Raw genomic sequence first — 13,468 nt, 5'->3', positions numbered from 1 at the left:
TTTCTCTTAAATCTCTGGTATATCTATGTTCTCTTCTTTTATTAAAAATAGTCACTAAAATGTATTGAGCTAAGCATGAGATATGGTTTAGAATATTATTTCTAGTCTTCGTAACAACTCTAAAAAATATATGTATTATGATCACCATTTTACATCCAAGGAAACTGAAACTGCAGAGAAATTCAATAGCTTGCCCCAAAAGTCATCTGTTTGTCACTGCAGATCTGTGATTTGAACTAAGGTCCATCTGATTTTCTTGCCAATGGCATTTGCACTACACCATGCCCTCTTTTTTTGTTATGCTCTTATATCGTCTAGTTGACACTATTGCGCTGGTCTTCCTACTATTCTCCCTCCCTCCAGCCTCTCCCTGCTACATCCTGCACAAAGTTGACCAACTTACTGTCTCAAGTGGGTCCCTGAGGGCAGAGAACATGTCTTATTCATCTTTGTATCCCCAGCACCAGCACCTAACTCCATGCAGGGAACATTAGAGGTCTAAAAAACTTGTGTTAAATATGGTCCTCTTACTTTTTTATTTAAAAATCTTTTTCTGCTCTTCAACATTATAGGGTAAAATCTGACTTTCCACCTTCATTTTCAGCTACAACTCCCCCATATGTTTCAGTGTTCCAGCCATATTGAAATTGTTCTTAACAATGTTACACATAATTAGGCCTCTGTGCCTTTCTTTGTTCTGTTTTTCTTGCCTAACGTGTGCTTCCTCCTCCTACTTCTGATGAAATTCTACTATTTATCATTCAGGGAACAGTTCAAATGCTACCTCCTTTGGAAATCTGACTTCTTCCCTCTAGAAGAATTAGTTATTCCTTCCTCTGTAGTTCCATAGTGTATTGTTTAAATATTCATTATATGACAATAAGCACATTATATTAGAGTTAATATATATATATATATATATATATATATATATATCCTGCTCTCCACTCTCCATCAAGATTGGGAGCTCTTTAAGAGCAAATAAGTCTTAATTTATCTTTATATCCCCAGTGCCTACCATAATACTTATACATAATAAGCTCTCCAGATTAACCTATTTGCTTAAGGAGGTTGAAGTCATTTCAGTTTAGAAATTATATCCCATGTATTTATTAAATTAATTGCAGGGTATGGTTAGAGCAGTTATATTTCTGGGACAATAGCCCAATAAAATTGAGGAAAAATTCTGATATATCCAAAAACTTGCACGTGATTTCTATACTGATTGTCCTTATCAGTACAGAGGAGTTAGTTGCCTGTGCCAGAATTCTTCAGAAAATGTTTGGTGAATAAATGAATGAATGAACAAATGAAATAATATGTATGCATGTATGTCTAAAAAGATGTGGACATATCTACCAAGAATACAAGAAAAACTGGAAGAACAACCACCAACATATAAACATTGGTTAGCAAACTTTCTAAGATGTTTATTTATTTATTTATTTGGTGAGGAAGTTCGGCCCTGAGCTAACATCTGTGCCAATCTTCCTCACTTTTACATGTGGGACGCCACCACAGCATGGCTTGATTAGCGATGTGTAGGTCCCTGCCCAGAATCCCAACCCATGAACCTCGGGGCACCAAAGTAGAGTACATGAACCTAATCACTATGCCATCAGGCCAGCCCCTCTAAGTTATTTTTTATGGAAATCAGAGGACACCTTCCTAGAGGAACAGGTTCCTCTGTTCCATATTGGCCAGAGTTTGAGGCTAAACTCAAGCCTCATTCAGAAAATAACTGAAATGGGTTAGGTATTGGATGAGCTGTTTAACAGGTGCTGTGTCTCCTATTGAGGAGGCTGGACCTGTCTACAGTCCAGCACTTGCCGTGTGCTTTACTGAATGTCCATGTGAGATCTACATAAACTGGAGGTTACTTCTGCTGTTTTGCTGAGTCCAGGCTTGTTTTTATTTTTTCGCTCATTTTCCCAACAGTTTGCTTGACTAACCTTTAAACAGAATAAGTAATCCCTTTCTGATGATACACTTTTCATTTTGTAGTTTATATTCTTAAACTTTTAATCACATGGAAAGAGAAAAGCAAGACACTTCCAAATATATCATATAAAACACCACTTCTCAAAGGATTTATTCATGTTTTTTGTACATAGCTCTAATTCCCCATCATTTTTACTTTAAAACAAACTTCTTTTGCTGGGTATCATGGCCATCAGGCATCACTACATCAACTAGCTAGCTTTTTTTCTTGCCTTGACCTTACTTCTTCATTATTTGTCTTTGCCTCACCTGAGAAGACCTTCTTGCTAACCCTTTTCTGTGTCTGTCTCACTGATTCTGCCTCTTTGCTCAAACCAGTTTATGATTGGAACATCCTTTTTAAGATTCAATAGATACTCATACAAAACTTTATAACTGTCTCACTTCGTTAAGCCGTTCAAGAAGTGTTTGTTGAGCACAACATGTGCTAGGAGTTGTGCTAGATTCTGGATCTACTATAGTGAATGTGACAAAGTTTGAGCCCTTAAAGATCACAAGATTTAGCAAGAGAGACAAGTAAACAGGTAATCGCAGCACATCATGGTAAGTGCTGTAATGGGAGTATGCACTCTTTTCATCAAGCCTTCTTTATTTTAGTAGCAGTGAAATCTAACTCTTATCCTTTATCCTCCATCCTGGGGGATGAAATGATTATATGCTCTACATAGCACAACACAAAGCTTTCGCACAAAGCACAATATAAGGAAATCTTGTTTCTCATCTTATTTTTGTTCTATTATCAGCCTTTACCTTTCAGGATTATCGTCTAAGATTCTTCATATACTACTGCTCATTGAATTGTTGTCATATAATAATCATTGTCTTGAGCACTAGTCTGGCAGAAATCAAGCTTTTTTGTATTTTCTTGGTTGCATATTTACTTAGAATTGACTGATGTTATTACCCAGCTTGTTATTATGTAGACAAATGTGTTACAGGTTAACTGGTGTCTCCGAAGTAGGTACATAGAAGTCTAGTAAAGCATGATAAACCAACAGGGTGATGCTTTGTCAGTCTTGGTCCCAACAACAGCATTATAAAAATTTCAAAGATCTTTAAGAGCCCACACTAGACCCCAGTGCCCCCAAAGATGAAAAAGTATAGTCTTTAGCCTTGAGGAACTCGCTGTCTGATAGCAGAGACAAAATTGTAGACATGTAATTATGATAGCACGTGAGAAGTGATGTGTTGGGGCAGTGTACAAAATTCCATAGGAGCACAAAGGAGGGCAAGGCACTAATACCAATAAGGGCAAATAAATACTGTCTGGAAGCAAAAATCCCAGAAGGAAGACACGTAGAACAGAAGCCAAGCATTGTCAGAGTTTTGAGACTGCATAAAACAAATAGTTACGTTTCTATTCACAAAGCAGAAAATTTGAGTTGGATCGAGCTATTTGTTTTCTTTCGCTATCATTTAGGTAACGTTTTACAGAAAATATGGATTCTACTTTGGAAATAATAGCAATTATTATATTCAGTAGAGTATGTGAAGTGATTTTATATACAATTTAATATATATAAAATATGATATATAATTAATTTATTAAAATATTTAATAAATATAATATATTTAATATATAATATAATATTGTTTTTCATCATTTCTTGTTTCAGATGGGGAGGAAATCTTCATTGATTTTACTGCTTGCTTATAACTGTAGTATACATACACTTGCAAAATTTCAAACAACATTGAAGTATCCAAAAATAGAAAGTCAAAGTTACCCTTCCAACCTTTGAGATAAACTATTGTTAACAGTTATTATGTGTCTTCCCAAGTGTTTTATAAACATTTTTGTATTATATGGTTCTTACTGTAGAAATATTGTTTTGTAAAATACATTGTTTTTTTCCCCAGCCAAACAGTGGAGTATTTTCTAACTTAAGAAAACCTATTTGTATTGACATGAAAAGATATCTACAATATATTAAATGGATTGTTTTAAAACTAAATAGAATATCAATTCTCTTTCATTAATATAAATTGATATAAATAATTTGAATTTAAAGGCAGTACTTTTTTGTTGACATGTACCTCTTTTTTTGAATTAAAGTATGTGACTAGAAGAGTACAAAACTTCCAGATATTCCATTGAAAATTAGTCTTTGGTGCTCTGGGTTTAATTATTGAAATGAAAAAGTGAATATAAAATTTCCAATATGATTTCCAATAGGTCTTTACATTCTTTTATTTACTGTGCATGATTAGACTTTCATTTAAAATTGTATGTTGGGTTTCCCAGGTCTCTGGACTCGGCGCTCAGCAATGCTTTACAAGGTTTATCTGTCACAGACACACACCTTGTTGAAGTGGATGGGGACACGCTTTCCCTGTATGGCTCAGGAGCACTGGAGTCCCTGGATCGGAATTGGAGCGTTCAAACAGCAGGAATGGTGACAACAGTGTCCTTCACTTTCATAGAATTTGATGAAATCGTCCAAGTGCTTCCCAAACTGAAGATCAAGTTTCCCAATTCTCTGGTAAACATTTCCTTTTGGTAGTATATTTAAATTCTTCTCAGTTATGATTTGTGTGTTCAGGCCAAAGACTTGTTTTAACTTTTATTTATGTAGTTTCTGTCTGGCAGGGAGACTAAGCTTTTGTGTTGGTTTTCTGAATCTGGAATTTAAATTAGTATTCATAAATGGCCTTGCAGTTTCCTGTTAATACTGGAAGTTATCTCTCTGGAAAATGATTCTTTATGGAATATAAAGGATTAATATAATTTTATTCAAATTATATAGTTCTACTTTATAAAGCATTAAACAGGATCTCACCTAACTCCATATTATATATTCATCTGCTGTACCTGGTATTAATGGGACATGTACATTATATATGATTTTTATAGTAGTCCCCTAACAATATTTAAAATAGTTTTAGTAGCTCATTAAAATTTCCTTTCCAATTATGGTATTATTGTGTTATTAGTGTGCATTTGCGGAAACTGTGGTTTCCATAATGAAGTCTCTCTTGAGTTTGTATTGTTGTTGTGTTTTCTGTTAGCTGAATGATTTCCCTCACCTGCCCTTTTATAGTGCTTTTTCCTTTTGCCATATCATCTTCCCTAGAAGATAGAATTGGAGATGGTATGTTTAGAAAAGATCATCCAAATTCACAGACAGAACACTTACATTAACGTTTCAGTTTTAATGATTTTATTTTCCTGTAGCCAGTTTAACTAGCCTACATAGTAATTGGCAAGACACAAGTAATAATGGCTGACTAATTCTTCTCAGAAGCCTTGTGAGCCCTGTTACTTATAAAGTTCTGAAATTTTCATTTCTAATCTTTCTTTTGTAGATTTAATCTCAGCGTAAAGCATATAAAATCATTGTAATGCCTGAAAGAGTCTGAATTATTGTATATTTATATAACTTGTAAGAATCTTAGCTTGTTAATAGAGGGATGTCCTTTGTAGAAAGGCACTTTGAATGCAATATTGGGTAGATTAATGGATTCCATCAGTGATGCACTAGATGGATTAAAGTTATGTAAATTTAGTACATTCAGTTGATTTAGTGTAATTGAAAACATATTAGCTAAGCCTAAAGTTTACAGATTTACTTGGGGAATGATCACTGAAGCTTTCATGTTAATATTTTAAGATAGTTAAACTCAATGGTCAGCTCTTTTTTGTGTTTTTTTATTGCAGCACCTTAAATTCAAGGAAACAAATCTTGTAATGCTGCAGCAATTTAATGCACTAGCACAACTCCGTCGCATTGACCAGCTGACAATTGATCCTCAAGGAAATCCAGTTGTCAGTTTCACACTCTGGAAATACTATGTACTGTTTAGGCTGAGCCATTTTAGTATGCAGAAGATAAATGGAACAGAGGTAAGCTAAACACTAAGAATAAAAATGTTCCATTGTAGGGGAAATAGTCATAAAAATGGTAAGGAATTTAAGTTCTCATGAGAGAACTTTTGAGAAAAATTTTTTTTAATCTTGACATTTAAAATATGAAAAAGCTAAAAATCTTTTTTTCTTTCTTCTTTATTTTGGTGAGGAAGATTGGCCCTGAGCTAACATCTGTTGCCAATCTTCTTCTTTCTGCTTGAGGAAGATTAGCACTGAGCTAACATCTATGCCAGTCTTCCTCTCTTTTGTATGTGGGACACTGCCACAGCATGGCTTGATGAATGGTGTGTAGGTCTGTTCCTGGGGTTCCAAACCTGTGAACCCAAGACCACTGAAGCAGAGTGTGTGAACTTAACCACTACACCATTCGGCGGGCCCCTAAAAATCTTTTTATCCAAAAACTTCTAAAGCGCTAGACAAATTTTGAAAATAAAATAGTAACCAGTTCATGGAGAACAGTAAATACTTTTACTCTTGCTTGTAAGCATTCAGAAATGTAAAATGTTGGTAGGATGACAGTTTAAAAAAGAACACTTCTGTAGGTAATAGGATCTTTTTTGTTTTTCAAAGTGCAGTGCAGACCGCCTGGCATGCAGGAGGGGATGGGGAAGTAATACCCAAATGTAAGCTGGTAAGGGGCATGGTAGAGGCTGGGAAGAATAACATAGAAAAACAAGAGAATGTACATAGGGAAGGAAGAGCGACTTAAAAGAAAGGAGATGAGAAGGAAAAATAAGCAAGGAGGAAAGGTAAAAGAAGAAAAAGTAAAGAGGAGAGAAAAAGGAAACGAAACAAGCCTAAGTGAACCTCTGCACTGCTTTGTTAGTAGTTTGTATGAGCTGCCTGTGGCATATCTGCATTGTATAACTCAGGCCTGGAGCCCGAATACCTGGAAAATCGTTTTATAGATAGTGAAGTTATTTTTCAGATCAGTTCTGCTAAGCTTGTCACAAGGGTAATCCCCCAGCTATCCAAAGACCATGTTCTCTTTAAATATTACTTTGGAAGAAAAGAGAGAAACTATGTTTCTTTCTATTCTATGGTGGAATTCCTGAGCTGAATTCAAATAATCCCCCAAAGGAAAAAATTGTTAATATGCCTTTAGTATTATTGTGATTATCTCTTAAAATTCAGAAGAGCTCCTTATTGTAGGGTGAACTGTAATCAACTTGGCCATGATAGCACCTGTATTTCCCTGCAGCTGATACACTACAAGGATCTCTGGCCTAGAACTCCAAAAATCCAGCTTACTATTAGGAGACTGGAGGTCTGTGGGTCAGTACACAAGAACCATGTGAAATTTGCATCAACCATGGGAGGCCCGTGACCAGTGTCAGCCGTCTTTTGAAGATGTAGGGCAAATCTGGAACCTTCAGATGACTGTTAATTTCTCCAGGTAGTTCTCAAGAGATTTGGTTCAGGCTTGTGTATTCTTGTATAACTTCTTGGTATTCCCCAGAGAGGTCCTGAGTCCCTGGCCAGATCTAATAATTAGTCTCAAAGGTTTCCAAAGCTAACTGGACTGGAAATAGAATGGTTATTTTGGCTATAGGTGAGTAATTCTCCCTCATTAATGGCCGATCTGTTATCCTGATTAACCCTAAATAGTGTATTTAGACATAGTGATCTAGACATAGATCACTACCAGAGGTGAACTAATTATTAGAGAACCTTGAAATAGAAGGGAATAGTATAATATAATTATATAAAGTAGAGAAGAATTAGAAAGAACCAATATAATTTATTCTGATTTAAACTTCCAAAAATGTCAACGCAAGGGATATTTCACCCTTTAATAAAAGACCTAAAATAAAGCCACTTATCTCATCCTTGACAATATAATATTATACTATATTTCTACTTCTCTTTGTATAAAAGAAAATGTATTGCTTGAGGTAGAGTTAAACTGAATTATGAGCATCAGGAAGAAAAGATGAAGTAGTGACCTGCACTGGCCACTAGGTGACTATATTAGACCAAACAACTTGGTTGTCAGCTAAAGAGGGATCTGAGGGAGCAGCAGTCTCATTAACTACGAAGGTCTAGGGAAGGGAAGGGAATGAGTCAGTCTGGACTGATTCATGTGTATAAGATGCTTGGGTTTATTCTTCAGAAAATGCCTGGGAGGTGTATTACAGCTAGCATTAAGAATGAATTTTTTAACGATCCAAAATCTAACTACACCAGGGTTTCTCAGCCTCAGCTCTGTTGATGTTTTGGGCCAGATCATTCTTTGTTGTGGGAGCTGTCCTATGCGTTGTCAGATGTTTAGTAGCATCCCTGGCTTCTACCTACTAGATGCCAGTAGCACCCCTCCACCAGTTGTGATAACCAAAAATGTCTCCGGATGTTGCCAAACGCTCCCTATGGGCCAAAATGGCCACTGATTGGGAACGGCTGAATTATACAGACAAACGAATAGTATTTAAAATGCAAGCAACCTCATTTTATATTAAAGAAAATGTGCCCAGATATTAATGTAAGTCCTGCTTTTAGCTTTTAGTACTTTCTTGGTTAACATGGAAATGATCCCTCACAGGGAACACCTACGACAATTTATTCCTTGCGGGGAGAAAGAAAAGTGTAACTTCAGAATGAACAAGAGTGTCCTTGCTAGTACAATGTTCTATCTCTCAGGAAGACACAAAATTATCCTTATAGGAGCAAGGCGTGAACAACACCTTGGCTTACCTTTGACACATTATTGAAATGAATCTGTTCCATTGAACTTGAGAATTTCCTCCCAGCCTCCCAAATCACTCTACTCCAAGAAGCCATAGGGTTTCTGGGAAAAAAATCGTTAAGAATTTAGAGTATCTCAGGTATAATTCTCAGAAAACATGGCTTCTAAGTCAGAGCTAACTCATCACCTCTCAGTCGTCCTCCATTACCATGAGCTACATTTGTACATCTTCATTTTAATTAAGCTCAAGGAAGAAAAAGAAATATCAATGAGAACTCTCTTCTTACAGCCCAGGAGAATGTACTTTCCTGGACTAAAAGAAAATATTTAATCTGGACTTTCTTTGGAATTATGCTAGTTGTATCAAGCTAAGAGACAGTGTCATTTTGGACTCCTCTCCATTGTATCCCTTCAGGTGACACAGAATGATATGATAATGGCTGAAAGGCTCTTTGGAATCCTAGCACATGTAGCATCTTCTGAGTTACCCCAGTACCGTCTGATTTCAATTCTGGGTGATGCCAGGTAACCTTTAATTTCTATAGTTTTGTAGAGTTACTGTTGCACTAGAAAAGGGAAGGAAAGGAGACTAATCAAGAGGCTAGTCTATAGTCCAGGAAAGAGATCATAAGGGCCTGAACTAAGACAGTGAAAATGGAGAAGAGGATAATTTGAAAAATACTTAGAAGAGGTGTACCTGACAGAACACACTGACTGACAGGATGTGGCATGGAGTGAAGGAGAAAAGTCAAGGATGGTGTGTCAGTTATAGATAAGAGAATTCACTCTGGTTAGAGCCAGCAGAAAACAATTGATATACAAAGAATTAGTTGTCTACAAAAGCATTGGAAGGATTGGAGAAGCAGTCTCTAGACTAAGCCTCCAGAGATGACTCCCAGAATGATACCACAGAACCAGCCCACCAAGGAGACTGTCACTTTTGCTACAGTCAGGGAGCTGGGTGATCAGGAGACTGTTTATTGTCCCAACTGCAAGCTGCAGGATTGTACCAGTTTAACTACATTGGGGATCAGGAAGTTTCCCACTCTGCTCTCTAGAACTTGGCTCCAGAGCCATGTTGCCCTGCTGTAATTTACACCAACAAAATGGGTTTCTTGTGTGCTACTCCTACTTCCCCACTTAGCTCAGTTCTGGTTTCAGTCTTACCCAAGTGTATCTGATTGGTGGAATCTAAGCCCCATAAAAAATCTGTAGAAGCATTCTGAAAAAAAATACCGAGGGAGGTACTGCTACAAAAGGAACAGGAATGCAAGAAGTAGGAAGCAATGAATTCAAGAAATGATGCTGTGGAAAGAAATCAGTGAAAAATAGAGTTGTCTAAAAAATATTAATGCATAATGTAAAAAAATGTTCATAACCTTAGAATTAAAATTCCAGAAAATCCTAAGAGAAAAGAAGTTAAAGTTTGCTTAGTTCCTTTCTCTGTTTGGGAGAGATAATAGGTATTAATTAATACCAGAAATTATGAAAAAATACATGTTTAACTATGTGTATTAAAATTTTAAGGGCTACCATTAGAATAAAAGATGAGATGTACAATTTCTAAACCACTAAAAGGCAAAAACACTGACCAACAAAAAGCAGGAAGGGAAGAAAAAAGAAAAGTAAACAGGTCAGTTATCACAATAAATATTAATGAATGAAATTCTCCTATTAATAAATAGTAGCTCTCAGATTGGGTTAAAAATTGAGTTACAAGTTGTGTTTGAGAGACCCCTAAAGAAAGCAATATGTAGAGGTTGAAAATAAAGGGATGGAAAATATATAATTGGCAAATAGAAACAACAACAAACAGATATGGGAATGTTAATATTAGTGATAATAGAATTGATGACAGCAAACACTACAGTCATCCAAAAAAGATAATAATTATGAAACAATATAACCAGGATCATAGCTTCTAAATATATCAACAAAACAAGTATACATAGACAAATTCACAGTTATTGTGGTAGATATTAATCTATTTGATCATTAGATCAAATAAATCAAAATAAAAAAGAATATGGAGGATTTGAGTAACACAGTTAACACACTTTATTAAATAAATGTATTTAGAATTTTTTTCCTAGGACCTTATTCCCAATTCAGAAAAATATATATATATTCTATTCAAACACCTATGAAATGTTTGCAAAAATTGAACATATATTAAGCTGAAAGAAAATTTCCATGTATCCCAAAAAGCATACTTATGCAAATCACTTTCTCTAATCATAATATCATAAAATTAGAAAATAATGAGCCAAAAACATATCCAGTTGTAATTGGAAAGTCCAAAAAACAGGAGAAGCAAGTTCCCAGGAAAAAAAATACATGTGCCTTTAAACTTAAAACAAGATGTTTGACCTCAGTCCAAGTTATAGATGTGAAAATTTTAAGACAGTGAGATAACTTTGTGAGGAAAGACTAAGAGTTTGATGACACACAGCATGATGAAACAGGATTCGTAGGCATTGTTGGTGGTAATGAAAGTTGATGCAACCTTTTCACAGCAATTTAGTAATACCTAAAAAATTTTAAATGTATATGCCCTTTGACTTAGTCATTTCCCTTAAAGGAATATTCTACAGATAGTTTTTTACATGAGCATAAATATATGTGTCCAAAGATTCCATTGCAGCCAGTGTTTATAATAACAAAAATAAGAAAACTCACTAAATGTCCATTAATAGAGAACTAATTACTTGCAGCTCTAAAAATAATTAGAGATTCCATTATGAAACAATCTTTAAAATGTCTTAGAAAATAAAAGTACAAGATATAGAACAGTTGTATAGTATGTTGCAATTTGTGAGAAATAGGGCATTTATGTCAGATATCCTTGTGTAATTTAAAAATATTTAATTTTTTTTCAATGATTGCCTCTAGGAGTTGAGCTGAAGACACTAAGTTTCCAAAGCATGTAGAAGCCTGCTTTTCACTGTATGTCTGCGTGCACTGCTCAAAGCTTTTTGGTTTTTGTACTTTTGTGTGTGTATGTGAGGAAGATTGACCCTGAGCTAACATCTGTTGCCAATCTTCCTCTTTTTGCTTGAGAAAGGTTGTCCCTGAGCTAGCATACCTGCCAATCTTCCTCTGTTTTGTATATGGGATGCTACCATAGCTTTACAAGCGTGGCTTTACAAGCAATGTGTAGGTCCACGCCCAGGATTTGAACCCACAAACTCTAGGCCACCAAAGTGGAGCATGCAAACTTAACCACTGTGCCACCAGGCCAGCCCCTTTTTGTTCTTCTTTCATAATTATTATTGTAATCCTTTTTTTTTTAAAGGATTTTAAAAAATACTTTAACTCTTTTGGGTCAAAGAAGAAATTAAAGTCATAAATCACATATAAATGAATTTGACAACAAGAGCACTATGTGACAAAACCTGTGAGATGTGGCTAAAACTGTACTGAGAGGAAATTATATATCTTTAATGTACTTATTAGAAAACCAGAAAGATTAGAAATTAGTGAGTCAGACTTTCAATTCAAGAAACAATTCAATTCAAGGAAAATACCAAAGTAAAGTAAAAGAAAAGGGAGGAAAGAAATTCATAAAGATAGCACACCTTTTAAAGAAGAAATTGAAAAAAGAACAGTTGACCAGTAAAAGAAAAACTGACTCTTTATATAGACAATTTTCTAAGAAAAATCCAAGAGCTCAACTTTTAAACTTTTAGAATTAACCAGAACGTACAACAGGGAAGCCAGATGCTACATCAACACACAAAAATAATTAACATTTCCTCATGCCAATGGTAAACTATTAAAAATAGTATTAGAAAAAGTATCCCATTTACAGAGGCAATAAAAACTATAAAATACCAGGAAATCCACCTGACACAAAGTAACTATGAAGTGAACAGTGAAATTGGAAATAAAAAAGATATCTATAAAATAGAGATATACGTTATTAATGAGTTCTAAGACTTCATGTTGGAAAGATGCCAGTTTATTCAAATTAAATACCAAATTTATTAAGTTCCCAATCAAAAATCCCAATGTCATTTCTCAGGAACCTAAATAAGATGAATTTTGTATTTTAGGAAGGTATTCATCATCCCATGTTTATGAAAATATTCTGCTGTGCTTTGTAATACTTTCATAAGGTTTGAAACATTTAGTTCACAAAAATTTTGAAGTTTTATGTAATAAAAGACATCATAAAGTCAAAAGACATGAGCAGACAAGGAGAATATATTTGCAACATATTTAACAAATTTTTGTCTTTTTTTTTTTAAGATTTTATTTTTCCTTTTTTTCCCCAAAGCCCCCCAGTATATAGTTGTGTACTTTTAGTTGTGGGTCTGTCTAGTTGTGGCATGTGGGATGCCGCCTCAGCATGGCTTGATGAGCAGTGCCATATCCGTGTCCAGGATTCGAATTGGTGAAACCCCGGGCTGCCTGCTGAAGCAGAGTGCACGAACTTCACCACTCAGCCGCGGGGCCAGCCCCCATATTTAACAAATTTTTAAAGAAGTTCTACAAATTTAGTAAGAAAAAGACAGTCAACACAATAGAAGGAAAAAAGGGGTAGCATATGAGTAGAGAGTTCATAAGAATGGCCTGATTAGATAAGAAAAGATCGAACTCACTTGTAATCAGAGAAATACAAATTAAGTTAAAATAATGATATGCCATTTTTGCCAATGAGATTGACTTAAAATTTTTAAAAACAACAATATCAGGGATTTATTAGTATTCAGGGCAACATACTCTCTACACAGTTGGTAGCAGTAAACTTGATGGAGACTTTTGCAGGGAGGTGGTTTGGCAATATCTATCATATTTTTGAACCCAGAGGTTCTAATACTAGGAATGTACCCTATTGAAATACTCACACATAGGCACAAAAGATTTATATACAAGGCTGCCATTGCTTTATTGTTTGCAGTAGCCTAACTTTG

General features: G+C 35.2%; 1 protein-coding gene across 12 annotated transcripts in view; it reads left to right on the top strand.

Annotated features, from left to right (window-relative positions):
* LRRC49 (leucine rich repeat containing 49) overlaps positions 1–13,468 on the top strand; it is a 137,485-nt gene that overhangs the window by 101,098 nt on the left and 22,919 nt on the right. For all 12 annotated transcript variants that reach the window (XM_023654519.2, XM_070269274.1, XM_001495228.6 and 9 more), the window contains 3 exons: positions 4,247–4,484; positions 5,660–5,845; positions 8,968–9,077. In XM_023654519.2, coding sequence (XP_023510287.1) covers positions 4,247–4,484; positions 5,660–5,845; positions 8,968–9,077 — 534 coding nt within the window. The remainder of the gene's footprint in view (positions 1–4,246; positions 4,485–5,659; positions 5,846–8,967; positions 9,078–13,468) is intronic.

Source organism: Equus caballus, chromosome 1 (assembly GCF_041296265.1).
Source record: "Equus caballus isolate H_3958 breed thoroughbred chromosome 1, TB-T2T, whole genome shotgun sequence".
Lineage (NCBI taxonomy): Eukaryota > Metazoa > Chordata > Mammalia > Perissodactyla > Equidae > Equus > Equus caballus.
This window is presented reverse-complemented; position numbering and strand designations above follow the sequence as displayed.